Source organism: Rhinolophus sinicus, chromosome 4, assembly GCF_057876585.1.
Source record: "Rhinolophus sinicus isolate RSI-liver-muscle chromosome 4, RSI-T2T, whole genome shotgun sequence".
In the NCBI taxonomy this organism is placed as follows: Eukaryota; Metazoa; Chordata; class Mammalia; order Chiroptera; family Rhinolophidae; genus Rhinolophus; species Rhinolophus sinicus.
In genome coordinates this window covers 97,002,409-97,018,943 of record NC_142504.1, presented here as the reverse complement: position 1 = coordinate 97,018,943, position 16,535 = coordinate 97,002,409, and the positions used below count along the sequence as shown (strand labels likewise).

The window sequence follows — 16,535 nt, the reverse complement described above, 5'->3', positions numbered from 1 at the left end:
ACCTCTCGAGAATGGGGAAGAAGTGGAGAGAGGGAGGGTTGCAGCAAAGAAAGTTAATAAAAATTGGTTCAACCATGGTGCCGTGGAATGTGACACAGCTACAGAGCAAAGGCAGAGGTTTTTGTTTTTCGTCTTGCATCTGCGCCTAGCAGGCCGCCCCCTTGATGAAGTAGGTCTCAAGAACTCGTTCTCCTCGATCGTGGTAAAAGACAATACTTGACCCTCTAAAGTACGTCCGAGACTGGGAAGGAACCCTGGGCGGATGGGGCGGAGATGCACGGGGAGAGGCGGCCCTTCCGGTGCGGTCCCGGGCTCAGCTTCCGGCGTCAGCCTGGCAGCTGCCCGGACGTTCCGGAGCCGCTGCGAGCACGGTGCTGACCGCGCAACGGCGCCGACTCTCCTGTTAGCGCGGCCTCGGCTGAGGACGGCGTGCGGAGCGGGGTGAGGAGCCGTCCTGGCACTGGCGACCGCCCGCCTGTCTGGAGGCTGCAGTTCTTTGTGCGAGGGCTCGGGCACTGACTGTTTCCGTCCGCGGGCCACCCCCCCCCTCCTGGGACAAGGACCAACCCGTGCGCCTGCTCCGTGAGGACTGTCCCACCCCTCCTACCGACACCGCCCTCTAGGCCGCGGCGCTACCACGCGTGCGCGGAGCGCGGCGCTCGGCGCTTCGGCTTCGGCCGGGCGCTGGGCGCGCTCGGGTATTGGTTGCCCGAGGTGGGTCGCGACTCCGAGGTATTGGTGGTTCTTCGGGACGTGCCCTTGGACTGTATTTCGAAGCTGGTGTCCCTTCCGGCCCGTCTGGCGTTTGCCAGGCCCTGGAACTTGGGCTGGGACCCGTCCTAAGGCCCCTTCCCACCCGGGGGATGGCGGGGATCGCTATTGAGTTAGTGCGGACGGATTCTTGTTCTCGGATCCCTCTAGTGATGGAGACCTGGATCCGTGAGCTTACTGAAGTCGGAAGTTCATTGAGCGCTAAACAGCACAGTGGAAAAGGCAACACAGCCCCTTTCCTCACAGTGCTTCACAGCTGGGACAGGGATACGTGTAATAAGGGGAGCTTGCGGGCGGGCCTGGCCCAGCCCTGGGAGTAAGGAGTTGGACTCAGGAATGCCAGAGATGATGCGCGTCCGAGACCCAGGGATACAGGGGAAAGGGGGATCTAGGGGCCAGGGGTATAGAATGCAGGGAGCACAAATGATGCCCGACAGAAGTCCAGCGATGAGGGAGATAAAGAACGGCAGGCTTGGCCGACTGCAGTGCCCTGGACCTTTGGTGCGGGAGTGTAGACAAGTGAGTTGGAGGGTAAACCAGGGCTCTATAGCAGTGTGCGTCGTTCAGACTATCCTGAGGGCAGTGGGGAGCCACTGAAACGGCTTTAACTGAGGAGTAACTGAATAATAACAATTTATTGAGTGCATATAGGAGTTCCAGACGTTTCCACTGGAAGCATGTAGGGAAGAACGGAGAATTTTTCCTTCCCAGGAAGTCCAGGAGGCATATTCTGAACAGCCCCCACCTCCCAGGAGAAGGTTTTTATTGAAATCTCTTGTTTTGTCTTAAATACTTATGCAAGTTTTCGAAGTAGGCCACAATAGATCCTTATTTTGGTGTAAACTGTTTTCTCAAGTCCTCAAGTTATACCAATGCTTTAGGACATTGCATCATGTGTATCCTGTGATTTTTGCAGCCCTTGCACATCCGTCGTGTCCTCTCCCCTCCTTCCCCCCGCCCCCCCCCACATACATAATCCAGCCTTTCTGTGTGTGGAACACTGTTCACAATACATGTATTATTTTCTTCACTCCTATCAACCATTAGAGGTGGGTGTTACTCTCTCTAGTAGTGAAGAAACTGGGGTGAGAGGTTACGAAAATTGCCCAAGTTCACACAGCTAGTGAGTCGAGGTTCAAATGCAGGCATGTATGTAACGCCTTAGTTCCTGTCCTTCGTCACTGCATTTCAGGGAGTGGGTTTGGGGCTGGAAATAGAAGATTCAAAGCAGAGAGGACATTTAAGAAGTTGTTGAACTAGGCTAGATGAGAGGTGATGATTCCAAAACTAACTACATTTTAGTAACAAGAGAGGAGACTGGATTCAAGACTGTAAAGGACGGAGAACTGACGTGATTTGGCAGTTGGCCAGATGGGGGTAGGAGTGGGAGAGCCTGGTGGGTACCTCTGGATTGATGGTGCTGCCATGCACTGGTAACGCTCTCAGGAAAAAGTTCTGAGGGCAGCAAGGACTTGTTGGATTGAGATGCCCCTGGAATAGGCAAGGGGAGATGTTCTCTAAAGTATTTTTCAAGAGTTCATTTTAGGATGAGAGAGAATTTACTTTGTATTGACTGTCTACCAGTATCCATTGTTTATGACTCATCTAAGCTATATCCCACATAACTTGTTCAAACTGTGGGAGATGGTGGGGCGTCAACCCAAGGTAAACAAAAAACGGACTGCCTTTGAAGCTTTTACAGTTTTTTTGGGGGGTGATATTAATATTTTACAATTACAGGTTTTTTTTGGAAAAAAATATGTTTTGTAATTTTGAATAGCTTTTTTTTTTCTTTTTGATTGAGATATAATTGACATATACTAGTTTCAGGTATACAACATAATGATCTGATATTTGTGTACATTGGGAAATGATCACCATGATAGGTGTAATTAACACGTCACCATACATAGTTACAAAAAATTTTTTTCTTATGATGAGAACTTTGAAAAGCTATTCTTAGCAACTTCCAAATATGCAATACAGTATATTAACTTAGTCAACATGCTTTTGGTCCCCTTTACCCATTTCTCCCACCAACCATCCCCCTTCTCTGACTACCAATCTGTTCCCTGTATCTAAGAACTTAGGGTTTTTTTTAGCTTCCACATATAAGAGAGTTCATAAATATGATACAGTTACATTTGATCAAATACTAACTTGTAGTTCACATACCATAACGTGTTAGACAAGAAAAGAGAGCATGACAGAAGTGGTCAGGACCTGTCATGGGGGGCTAACTGAAGAAGTATATTTGAGATGTGAGTGGGGCACCTTCATTTTGTTCTAGGCCTCAGTCTGTCACTCTCAGGTATGTAATGCTCCAGCAGAGCATCTTAGAGTTTAAATGAAAGCAGCAACACAGGCTTTTTAAATGCTTGGGTAACATTAAGCTTTTGTGAATGCTTCAATAAGAATTAAAATTATCAGTGTTTCTTATGACCATTTACTGGCTTTAGTTGGACACTTGTTTTTAAAACAGTACATTCCTTTTGTTGTTTTTCGAGTCTTGTTTGTATTTCGTTAAGCCTTCAGAGTTAGTGTTTTTTATTGAATATTAGATGTCTCTCACAAAAGTAAGGTTTTGAGAGAAGCAATGGTAGGTTTCTCTATGTAAAAATAGAATGCTTTGTCTTCATTTTGTGTAGCCTTATTTTTTGTGAAGTGTACGTATTTTAGTTCAAGAATCCTTTACCTGTTACACATCCAAATATAGTCTCTAGGAAGAATTTGGTCTGTTAACAAATCATTTCCCCTCTCAGGCAGGTAAGAGTTGATGCTGTTGTTGTAATCCTCCATTTCAAGGTCACAATAAAGTTCAGAAATAGAATAACATGGGAACTGTTACAAATGAGAGGCTTTTGCAATTTAACTTTGATTAACCAAAACTTTTAATACTGTTTTTTTTGCCTCTGCACTGTTCCCCCCACCTCCAGCAGGTATATTATAAAAGACAAACGGGGAGGGGAGTTATCACTTTGTGAGGGGTGTAAATTTCTAACTAGTACATTGTTTTGTACACCAGAAACTAATTTAAAAAAGAAAAATAGAATAAATATTTTATAACTGAAAAAAAAAAAAGACAAACAGAACCAGGGATTTATTTAAAAATCAAAGTATTTGGGGGATGGAGTTTGTTTCACAAGAAACGACTGTCTAAAATATAACAAGACTAATTTTTATTATGAAATATGTCATCTACACAAACAGTATAGAAAGCACATATATATGTTTTTAATAATTTTAATAAAATAAAAAAACATATACTCATTGTCTAGGTCAAGAGGATTTTAGAGTCTCCCTTTGTGTTCTCCCAGTTTGCATCTCATTCCTGTCCTCTTGAAGAATCACTATTCCGACCCTTGGGAATCATTCTCTTGCTTCTCTTTGACGATTTATTACCTATGCATGCATCCCTATGTCTGAATGCTGTAATATGAAACCATACTGTCTGTGGGCTCTTGTGACTTGCTTCTTTCACTCTATAGTAGATTCCTGAGAGTTATCTAGATGGTGTGTATAACTAGTTCATTCATTTCCACTGCCTTTTGTGTTCTATGCATAAATATACCATAATTTATATACCCATCCTGCTATTGAGGGACATTTGTATTGTTTCCAGTTTCTGGCTACTCCAAACAGTTCTGCTGTGGACATTTTTGTTCATGGCTAATGCTATAGTGTGAAAGAATCTCTTGGGTATAATACCTACGAGTGGAATTTCTGGGTTGTAGAGCATGGTGATTCCAAACTGGTTTCCATAGTGATCATACTGGTTTATTCTCTCACTAGCACTTCCGCGTTCCTGTTGAAAAGCCTTTGATATTTTCAGACTTAAATTTTCCCAGTGTGTTAGTTATTGCAGTGATCTCATTGTGCTTTAAATTTGCATTTTCCTGATTACCAGTGAGTTTTGAACAGCTTCTTTTGTTTGTTTGTTATTCAGATTTGCTCTGTTGTAAAGGATATGTTGAGAGTCTATGCCATTTTTCTACTGGATGGTTTGTCTTAATACTTATAGTTTATATTTCCTGGATTCTGGTCCTTTCTCACAAGTGTTGGAAATTTCTTTTTCATTCTATATATTTTTACTCTCTGTCTTTCTAGTACTTTTAAAATACAGTTTAATTTATCTGTCTTTTCCTTTTTGGTTTGTGCTTTTTATATCTTGTTTAAGAGAGTTATTCCTATCTTCCAGTCAGGAAGATATTCTCCCATCTAAAAGTTTTACTGCTTTGCCTTAAACGTGGTTGTTTAATCTACCTGAAAAAAAAAAAACACGTGTATGGTGTGATATGGGAGTCCAACTGCATTTTTTTCTCCTATGGACATTCACTCGTTCTATAGCATTATTTTATTGACCACTTGATTCTTTCTTCAGTGATCTGAAACACTACCTGTCAGGTATCAAGGTTCTACATGTTGGGGCCGGAGCGTCTTTTCCTGGCTTCTCTCTTTTGTTCCATTGATCCGTTTGTCTCTTTATATGCTAATACCACAACATCTTAATAAATTACAAGTCCTCATTAATCAAATCTAGATGTTAGGTAAAGCAAGGCCCCACTTTGTTTTTCTTCTTCAGTCTTAACTGAAATATCCTGGCTATCGTTGGCCGTTTGCACTGGTCAAGAATCAATTTATCACGTTCCACAAAACACTTTTTGGGATAGTGATTGGAATTGTATCGATTATGTAGATCATTACAGGGAAAACTGACATCTTTAAAATATTAGGTATTTTAATCCATGAAAATAGTATCTCTGTATATTTAAGTCTTCTTTATATCTTTCATTCAAGTTTTATAATTTTGCCATAAAGTGTTGACATCTTTTATTAGACGTTTCCTGGTAACTTTATATTTTATGATACTATTGCAAGTAATGCATTTTTTTAAAAGATTATATTAATTGCTGTACTCTCCTGGTTTGTTAACTGCTTTACATTCTTGAATTTTTGTATATATAATCATATCGTTTATGAAAAATGATAGTTTTGTTTCTCCTTTCCAATTCTTATACGTTCTTTTTCTTGCCTTACTGCACTAGTTAGGGTATCATTTACAGTGTTAAACAGAAGTGGTGTGTGAAATAAAGAAAAAAACGTAAAGTGTCAACTTTTAGGTTGGGAGGATCTATCTCTTCAGGTGGGTCCTGAGTTTTAGCTTTTATTCCCTGAAGGGGCGAAGTACAGGTTACCTAGTGTGGCAGACGCTCTTGGGGTGAAAACAGGCTGCAGTGTTGTGCTCATCTTCCAGCTTCTTGCTTTTATTCAGATGGAACTATTCTGTAGATTCTTAACTATGCACTTGTCAAAACCCATAGAATACATCACAAAGAATGAACTTCAATGTATGCAAACTTTTAAAAAAATCAACCAGGATATTGGGAGATCCCAGGGTGGAAAACAGACTGTGACAAACGAATGTAACTTAAGTACAAATGTGTGATATAACCACACTGAAGACTGGGGAATGGGGCGAAGCTGCCCTAAGTAACTTTGGAAATTAACGTTTTGTCTGAAAACTCTGAAGGATAAACACAAAATAAACTGTACATAAGTACTCTAGTTAGTAATTTGTTTCTCATGACAGTAAGAATGAACAGTCCTGAGACTGCTTAATGTGTAGTATACCAGACAGGAACAAATAAGTAAGTGGATGGTGTGAGTCGGATTTCTGATTTCTCTGAGAGAGAAATGACAAATAAACAAAGCAGAGAAGGCTAGAATGAACCCTGTGGTACTGCATTAGAATTGGAGACATCCGTGTGAAACTCATGTGTAGCTTAATATATACACCATGGAGAGATGCAGACGTATGTGGGGATGCATGCGTTAGGATACGTACTATAGTACTTCGCTCTGTCTGCTGAGAGGACCTGGGGCTAATGATATCCCAGGAGCATCGAGCACTCCCAGCGCCCAGGTCTTGGTTTCTAAGTTCTGGAATAAAGTTTCCTCAGAGAAATGGCTGATTCCAGTGCTGGGGCAGGGAAAATGCAAGAGGAGTCTGGAGCATCTTGTAGTTCCTCCAGAAGGCAAGGAGATACTCACAAAAACAAAAGGATGGAGTCATGGGAACCAGTCTGAAAGACCACCCAGTGACCAAAGCTAGAATAATTTGAGCAACAAAAGAGCGTCGTATTGGTTTATAGTCCAAACAATAGATAAAATATCTGTGAGCCCACGCTCATTATATAAGTGACTGAATAAATAAATGGAGAAGAGACAAATCTTCCTTACGGAGGAATTCCAAATAATATGAAGGTACTCCCCTGACAAGGAGGTACAGCTTAGTTTCTCTCTGCCTTCTGTAGTGACTCACTTCCAAAGAATAAAATATGGAAAGGGAAAAATAATAACTGTGGAGAAACCTGACCAACACCATAATTTATTTAACTAGCCTCTGTCGATGCTCATTTAGATTGTACTAATCTTTTTTCTATTTGAATCTAGCAATAAGTTGAAAAAAAAAATGCAACAGAACCAAGTTGGATTTGGGCAGGGTTGGTTCAACATTAATTGACCACATTAACAACTTAAAGGGGGAAAATAGGACCATCTTATTGGATACGGAAAGAATAGTAGGTGAAATCCAATAGCCATTTATGGCAAAAATTCTTAGCAAACTAGTACTAGAAGAGAACTTCCTTAACAGGCTAAAATATCTACAAAGAATCCTACAGCAAACACACATAATGGTTAAATATTAAAAGCATTCCCTTTAAAATCAGGAACAAAATAAGGATGCATGCTATCACTACTTCTATTTAATTACAATGGAATTTGTAACCAGAGTACTAAAACAGGAAAAGAAAATAAGAGAGAGAAAGCTTGGAAAGAAAGAAACAAATTGTCATTTACAGTTGATAATTATTGTCTACATAGAAAACCCAAGAGAATCTACAGGCTAATTATTAGAATAAGTAAGAAAGTTTAGAATGGTTAAGGATATAAGACAAAACACCTGTTCTATTTTAGCACACCAACACAAAACTGTTAGGAAAAGTAATTTAAAATAAAAGACCATTTACTGTAGCAATGATAAGGATATGTCTACAAATATATGGGAGATATTTTTAAGTAGATATTTATAAAACTATATAAGAAAACTTAAATCAATGGAGAGATGTGCCATATTGCTGAATAGGGAGATGCAGTATAATAATTACCTCAGTTCTCCTAATATTGCTCTTTAGATTCAATGCAATTCTAGTCAGAATCCCAAAAGGTGGGTTTTTTTGTTTTGATGGAAAATTACCCACATCAACAGGTTCAGGGCGTTTGGGAATGGTGGTGGTGTGAGTTCCAGACTTACTCTGTGTGTATTCTAGTATTGAGCACATGAGTAACTATAACATATAGTGTTGGTGTTTAAAAAACCATAGTTCTCAAATGGGAGAAAGCAATGAATGTGGAATGAGAAGAGAGGAAGAACATCTGTTGGAATCGGAGATGTTATTATGAATTCATGATTTAAAAAATATATACATTTCTTAGCAGCGCAGTTCTTTTTGTCCTTTGAATATAACTTACTGGAGGGCGAGTCAGAGTACACTGTGCAAAAGTTGTCTTAGCTGGGTTAGTTTGTTTCTGTTTATATTTCATTTTAGGGCTGGCTTAATTTAAATTTGAATATATAAATCATTAACATGTTTCACAGTCAAAACTAAAAGCATGGGCAAATAAATAACTTCTCAGTGCCTGAATTTCCTCATCTGGGAAGGATTTCTTAGAAGTTTCAATCAAGTGTTAAAGACCACAGAGCCCGTAGTGAGGTACAAGACACACACAGCACTTAGTGAGGTAGAAAACACACACAGCGGCCAATATATGTGAGCTGTTCTGACTTGTCTCCTTCCTCAATGGATGCCTCCCAGTTGCTTCTCTTGCTCCTTGCTTTTCCTGGTCTGTGATCCCAGGCCGTACATTGTGAGGAGCAGACGGGTAGCTGTCTGATGAGTGGGAAGGAAGAGGACTCACCTTCTGTGTTCCCCCTATGTGCTTATTGCTGCTAGGCATTCTCCTTAACTCACTGAACCCTCACAGCCCGGCAAGGTAGTGACTATTATTCTTCCCCTTTTACAGATGAGGAAATGGAGGCTTAGGAGGATGAATGCACTTGCCCAAGGTCACTCAACTGACCCTGGACCTATCTGACCTTTACCACGTGGCTCCAGTTCCCCCACCTTCTGCAGCTCCGTCACTTAGGCGGGGAAGCCCCTGGTTGGGTCTGGGGAGCATGTATAGGAAAGAGCAGGCCTGGGGCCCTCCTGGCTGCAGGGCTCCCTGGGTCCAGCAGGAGCGTTCTGTCTGTGTCCCTTCCTCTCGCTTCCTCCCTAGCCCAGGCCGTGCTGTCAGTGCTGTCCTGTGGGAAATGCCGTGCTCTCCAGTGTGCCCTGTTGCATGTCCACAGTGCATGCTGAGCAGCGGCCAGCACTTGCCAGCGATTGACTTCATCTCTGGGGCTCGCTGTGGGTTTATTTATTTTTATATTTATACCTTGTTGCAGAGATGGCTGATTTGAAGTGGAAGCAGGGTCTGGGAAATGGGAGGAGCTAAAAACTGGAAGCTGGAAGGGAATTCAGGGGTCATCTTTGCCTCCTAAAAGGAATGCGCCTAAGAGAGAACAACATGTAAAAGGATAACATTGGACAATCTAGAGTATTCCTGGCAGCTCTGCGAGGTAGATCAGCAGGGATTAGCCGGCCCACATTGAAGAGGGGAAAATCAAGGCTCTGGGGGTAACATGATACATTGATTGTTTTCAGCCCCGATCTCCCGCCTGTAGGCAATTGAAAAAGATTGAGGCTTCACCTTGCTTCCCTGTCCCACATATTGAGGAGTGACTTAGGACCAGAGAGGGGAAGGTACTTGGCCAAGGTCACACAAGGAATTGGAGGCAGAACCAGGCCCACCACCTGGGCCTGTGAATGCCAGTCCCAGGCTCTCACGATTGCATCTCATAGGGAGCCAGCTGGGAGGGTCCCAAGGTGAGATGCCATAAACCAATGGAAAGCTCTACCCATAGTCTCCACAGATTCTTGGTAACTGCCTAGTTACATCTCCCCAGGTTCTTTCCCCTTTCCCTCTACTTCTCACTTGAAAAGAGATGGCTCCTCCAGCTCTGTTGTCACATCAGGGCTTGACACATTATAAGTGTTCAGTAAACACTTGCCCTATGAAGATACAAATGAATAGGGCAACTTGGCAACATCCTGTAAGGGTGCAAACGAGCACACACCCTCAGACTCAGCAGGACCCTAGAGAAATGTTTGCACCCATGTCTGCTGGGAGACGTGCAGAGATGTTCAAAGAGGCACTTTTCATTAAAACGTGCAAAACAACTTAAGTGTTTGTGGTCAGGAGAACAGATTCATTGCATATCCATACAATGGAATACCATCCAGCAGAGAAAATGAATGAACAGTGGCGACACGTGTTAACATGAGCACATCTCACAAGCATGTGCCGTGATAAAGCAAGTCGCTAAATGTAGAAAGAATAACATTAATACAATGTTTTCAACACGTCAAAATCAGGAGAGTAGCTACCTTGGGGAGAGGAAGAAGGAGAATGGGATCCGAGGGTACACAGAGGGCCCCAACTCCATCTGTGATGTTTTATTTCTAAAGCTGAAGAATGGGTAAAGGAGGTTGTATTATGCTTGATACCTTTTTATATGTCTGAAATAGTTCATTATAAAAACAAAAAACTGGAAAGGGAATAATTTAAAAAAAAAAACTAAAAATGAAGTCCCCTCTTCTTTAGCTTTTACAATGTTCTTACTCATTCCTTTATCTTTAAACCATACTTTATACTCCACTATATGTAGGATATAACTCATAATAAATTTTAAAAGGAAAATCTGCAAAAAGGAAGTTGTACATTGTAAAGAAAGGACAATCTTTCCTGACTTTATTTTTTAATATTTCCTAACTTGAAATTACTGTATGACTTGAAATACCCTCCTCAGTGAACTGTAAATACTGTTAGCAATATGGCCATATATGCCATTTCAGGATATAACAGTAGAGATGGGTGATTAGAACATTTTCATCATCTATAACCAAAGAAAAAGATTTTGCCAGTGATTTAGTGCTTTTATCCACCCATTCTTGAGAGTACATTACTCATATTTTTAAAAAATTAAACGAATAAATTGTTACACCAAAGGGTTAGTTTAAGAAATCTGAAAGTAAACAATTTCTTTTATTTTTAAATAAATTTTATTGGGAATATTGGGGAACAGTGTGTTTCTCCAGGTCCCATCAGCTCCAAGTCATTGTCCTTCAATCTAGTTGTGGAAGGCGCAGCTCAGCTCCAAGTCCAGTCACCATTTTCAATCTTTAGTTGCAGGGGGCGCAGCCCACCATCTCATGTGGGAATTGAACTGGCAGCCTTGTTGCGAGCCCGCGCTCTAACCAACTGAGCTATCCGGCCGCCCCATAATTTCTCTTTATTAACTCTTCTTTTCCCCTTCCTATAGTTTTAATTCAAGATTTTTTTTTAGAATTAAACATTATGAAAGTTTTATGAGTCAAATTTTGGATTTGGATTTTTAAAAACACATTTTGTTGTTGTTTTTGTTCCAAAAGAAGCAGCTTAACACTAAGCCATATCTTTCTGGTATAAATGATATTTTTGGGGACCTACCGGTTTTTAATTGTCCATTGTTTCCTAAATTGTATTTTGAATTTCATTTGCTCTCTCCTAGGGAATGAAGGATGGCAGCGCGCCGTGCGTTAAAAGCTGTTTTGGTGGATCTCAATGGCACACTTCACATTGAAGATGCAGCTGTGCCAGGCGCCCAGGAAGCTCTCAAAAGGCAAGCTGTCCTTCGGTTCAGCTGACAAATGTGTTTGTGAGTGCCATTTTACCCAGGCAGGTGATTAGCCAAGTGCACGGCCTTAAGATGACATTTCACCAGCTTACCATACATACAGAGAACGCCCAAAAAAATGTATGCACATTTTAAGAACGGAAAAAACTGTATTGTAATACTTAATATATGCTGATAATGAAAGATGAATACAAGTCACGTGTGACTTCTGCGATTACAAGAGGTGCTCAAAGTGGATACCATCAGTGTCCAGACACTTCTGATGATGGCGAATTACTGCGTGAGCATAGATAACATCGCTGAAAATGTGTATACACTTTTTTGGCACCCCTGGTAGATAGGGACTGCTTTGGGCTTAGCTAGAAGATGAATGCGTTGTACTATCCTCCAGACATTGTTCACTAAGCCTTTATTAGGTTTGGCCTTTTGATCTAGTTTTTTGTGTTCGTGTGTATGTCTTTTTCTAAGTCAGTAATGTAAATTTGGGAATGAAAACTCAGGATTCTAAAATGCAGAGTAAATAGTATTGGAAAAATCACAAATGAATCCTGGAATCACAAAATGAAACACAACACATGCAAAGGTATAGTGCTGCCCACTCCCCCTTCACCTAAGAGTTGGCACTGAGTGTACAGCTCAAATAAAATTAAGGGACTTGAAATTTTGGAATTATTTCCATCAACTAAATTTAATGCTTTTGAAGATTAGAGACTGTCTTATATTTCTGATGTATCAACTGTAGTACTTAACATGTCTGGAAGCAAACCAGGATATACAGTAAAAGCTTGGTAAAGTAAACTGAATGTGAATGTGTGCTTCTGAGTGTCCTGAAGGAGTCCTCATCCGTACAGCAGAACTATTATCGCTTTTAAGCATCTTCATCCTAAAATAATTTAGAGACGTTTTCAAAGTCAGCAATACTTAGCATGGGGTGCTTATCATTTTCCAACCTTAAAATATTCGTTGTATGCTGTTCTTCAGAAAATCCAGTGACTAGCGTCACAGTGACAGGGGTTAGGCCAAAGATGGACATATTTTGCTTTCTTTCAGGGAGCTTCTTTTCCATTTGGGAAATTAACAAATACATATAAAGAGACTTGTATATCTGGTAGGACCAGTTGGAAGCTATCAATTTAGTTAGGAGTCGTGATGTTTCTTTTATAGGTGGACAGCATGTTTTTAAAAGCCAAAAGAAAATCAGTTCCACTGTTTGACTTTCTCTTGATTCCTTGACACTGTCTCTCTCTCAGGCTTTCTCAGGGAAAGGATGTCTGTTGATCAGTCACACTTCTATTGGACAGAAGCTTTTACTGCTCTAAAGATGAGCTTTCTACTTTGGAGCAAAAGAAAAATATCTTTGTTTCTGGTAAACAATGAATGACATATCTAAGTAGCTCTGGACCTGTGAGCCTGCCATTCTACAAGGGCAGGAGCCGACAATTTGCACTGATGGGTTTCCATCCCAGAGAAATCACTATAGTGTCACTGCCATTTTGGTTTCTATAGAAACAAACAGACTAAGGGAAGTTTGTAAAAATAAAAGTTAAAAAAAAAAAATCTTCATTAAAAACGATGTGGTTGTTTCAGTACTTACACTTCACTTGTTCATTTTTAGGGTAATAGTTATGTTGAAATAATCAATTTCTTTTGAGGGATAAACCACCAAATTTAATGTGTTTCTCAGAAAAACTGCCACACATAACATAGAGGTAATCATGATAACAGTGAACTATTTAATCACACAAATTTAATTAATGTTCTTTGGGTGAACACTTAAAAATCTCTTCTGTTTTATTTGCTTACTTGTTTTAAATGTGGTTAGTGCTTTTATACTTTGTATCTATTTAGGACAGGCATAAAATAAAAAGCAACAGGGTATTAATATAAAATTTTTAATTGTAACTAAATTAAAATTATTTTTAGACTTTTGGAGTAAAACACTGTAGGACCAAGAAAATTATTTTCATTTTTAAAGAAAGCTACACTATCATGAATTCTTTCTCTCATACCTGATTGCTAGTTTAGGCTCCAAAAGCAGAGATCATAAAATCAAAACAATCCTATATGTAAGCAGTTCAATGGGAAAACATTTCTTTCAAAAAAAAAGGAACGTTTCTTTGAGATGTCCTGGTAGATTCTGTAACATATTAGGGCTTAGCCAGTCTCTAACTGGCTGAGAAGAAGGCATCCTGAGGTATCGTTTGTTTTCTTAGTATAGGAGATCAAGTCCTGTACCAACGTAGATTGGAGTTCTTGTTTTAGCCCTACTGCTGAGCAAGTCACTTTATTTATTTTTAATTGGGGAACAGTGTGTTTTTTCCAGGGCCCATTAGCTCCAAGTTGTAGTCCTTCATTTTAGTTGTGGAGGGTGCAGCTCAGCTCCAAGTCCAGTTGTCGTTTTTCAGTCTTTAGTTGCAGGGGGCGCAGCCCACCATCCCATATGGGAATTAAACCAGCAACCTTGCTGTTGAGAGCTCGCGCTCTAACCAACTGAGCCATCCGGCCGCCCTCTGAGCAAGTCACTTTAACTCTGCTAGTCCTCAGTTTTCTCATCCTTAAGAAGAAAGGGTTACACTAGTAGATAATCTCGATGGTAACTTCCACTTCTCATATTCGATAAGTAAATACAGTGGTTACCAAGCTTTGTTTTGTCACTTTACTAAAATTCTGGTAAAGTATGGAAGGTCCCCAGAAAGGTAGGCATAACTTTTACAATTTGACTTTGTAGCCTTTGGAGAGGAAGCAGCGCATGGGGAGTGGATAATATGGAAGCAATTCTGGGTAGATTACAAAAAGGATTATTGGCCATAAAAACATTTACTCAGTGACTTCATTTTCTGATCTTTGACAAATGCTCCCAAACTATGAAGTTTTATGGGGCTAGAACATAAAAGCTGTTTGTTGACATCTGATTTTTACTTTTCCAGGTTACGTGGTACTTCTGTAATGGTTAGGTTTGTGACCAATACAACCAAAGAGAGTAAGCAAGACTTATTGGAAAGGCTGAAAAAATTGGAGTTTGATATCTCTGAAGATGAAATATTCACTTCTCTGACTGCAGCCAGAAATTTAGTAGAGCAGAAAGCAGTCCGGCCCCTGCTGCTAGTTGATGATCGGGCACTACCTGATTTCAAAGGTAGGGGAAATTTGGAAAGATTTAAAAATTGGTTCTTCATATCTGCTTATAAATCATTCTTCAAACTGGATGTTTAGAAGTATTTATTCAGATTTCCTCCTCGTAGTATTGAAATGATCAACAGATAGTTTGAATCTAAATTGGTGTTTCTCAAACCTGTTGTGACTGCATTCCACAATCAGTGAAACACATTGCATAGTAAGCTAGTACATATATTATGTGTTTATATATGCTAAACAATACTCTTACTGTATGAGAAGTACTCTATTTCCTGTTTGTTTTACTTAATAGTGTGTTTGACGATGCTGCTGCTTAGAGCCCTCCAAATTAGTTTTACAATTTACTAATGGATCATGGCCCACAGTTTGAAAAGTCAAAATTGCTTCGAGTATTATAATATTCAATCCAAGAGCTACTGTGTTAATTTGATTAAATGAGCTACACCAAGAGTTCCCGTGTTTAAAAATAGATGTCATTCTGTACAATATGAAATTTTTGCAATGACTGAAATATTATCAATCAGAAGAAAATGTTTCTCTTTGGAAAAATTCACAGACTCTGGAAAAATATCCTAGTTTTGTGAAGCTTTGTCACATTGCTTTGTTTTATAAATGATTCAGAGTGAAATGACACAGTAAAGAAAAATGGGTATAAATACATCATTAAAAATCATGTGATGGTTTTACAAATAATGATTAGGGAAATTCGGCATGGATATACTGTTGGGCAGAACCTTAAAACGTGTCCTATCAGGAAATATAGCACTGTATCAATCAGAATTATTATTTGTAAGAAACAAACCAATTTTGGCTGTGTTAAACAGAAAATAAGTCTATTAAGCTCTGAGTGCTGACAGCAATATAAAATGATACACTTCCTATGGAGAGGAATTTGGTAATAGCTAGCAAAATTGCATATGAAGCAGTACTGTCACTTGTAGGAATGTGTCCCCAAGATATAGTTATAAAAATACATAATAACATATGAGCAAGGTTATTCATTATGGTCTTATTGCTAATAACAAAAGATTGGAAACAACTTCAATGACCACTGGAAGGGACTGACTGACTAAACTATGATATATCAATATATCCAAAAACTGGAATGCTTTGTAGCTGGAAAATAAGTCGTGACAAAAAATTCCATTCCCTATAAGGAATGATCTTCATGGGATATAGTAAGTGAAAAAAGTAAGGTTCAGAAAAACTTAACATGTTTTCTGTGTAAGAAAATGAGAGGGAAGTGTATATACAGATCCATATATATCCATATATGGTATATATACACACATATCCATTTATATATTCCTTATATTTGTAAAAGAAAGCTAAAAAAAGGTAAATGGAAAAATGAATAAAAGTGGTTATCTAATGGGAGGAAGAGAAGAGGAGGGGAGGGTCAAGTAAGGAGATTTCTCTAAAAGTACCTTATTACATAGTTTTCTCTTTGGAACCTTGTAAATACTTTAGTATTTAAAAGACAATCATAGAGTAAAAAATAAAACAGTCCCTGAAAACTAAAAAGAGATTGAAATAAATGAACTTAACTTTATATCATGTTAGTGACATAACTACTCAGAGAAAATAATTATTTCAATTGATGACTTTAAAATACAGTATTTTGACTATTTGTTCATAATGGGATAAATTCTAAGGATAAAAGAACTGCAAAGAAATCTTAACATTCAGTAGTTTAGTGTTATTAGTGATGTTGGCGTTGTTATTTTGAAACTATACGTAGATTATTGGCCAATACAAAGTAGTAGTCATGCTAGTATTTGTTAAGATC

The 16,535-nt window shown here is 39.4% G+C and overlaps 1 protein-coding gene across 5 annotated transcripts in view; it reads left to right on the top strand.

Annotated features, from left to right (window-relative positions):
• The first annotated feature begins 286 nt into the window (after window positions 1-286).
• Window positions 287-16,535, top strand: part of HDHD2 (haloacid dehalogenase like hydrolase domain containing 2) — a 34,684-nt gene continuing 18,435 nt past the window's right edge. Inside the window, exons 1-3 of one of the 5 annotated variants that reach the window (XM_088797977.1) lie at window positions 287-441; window positions 11,486-11,596; window positions 14,539-14,747. In XM_088797977.1, coding sequence (XP_088654103.1) covers window positions 11,496-11,596; window positions 14,539-14,747 — 310 coding nt within the window. In that variant the 5' untranslated portion in view covers window positions 287-441; window positions 11,486-11,495. Of the gene's footprint in view, window positions 733-11,485; window positions 11,657-14,538; window positions 14,748-16,535 lie in introns of those variants that run through there. The other 4 variants (XM_088797978.1, XM_088797979.1, XM_019739678.3 and 1 more) reach the window with 4 other exon arrangements.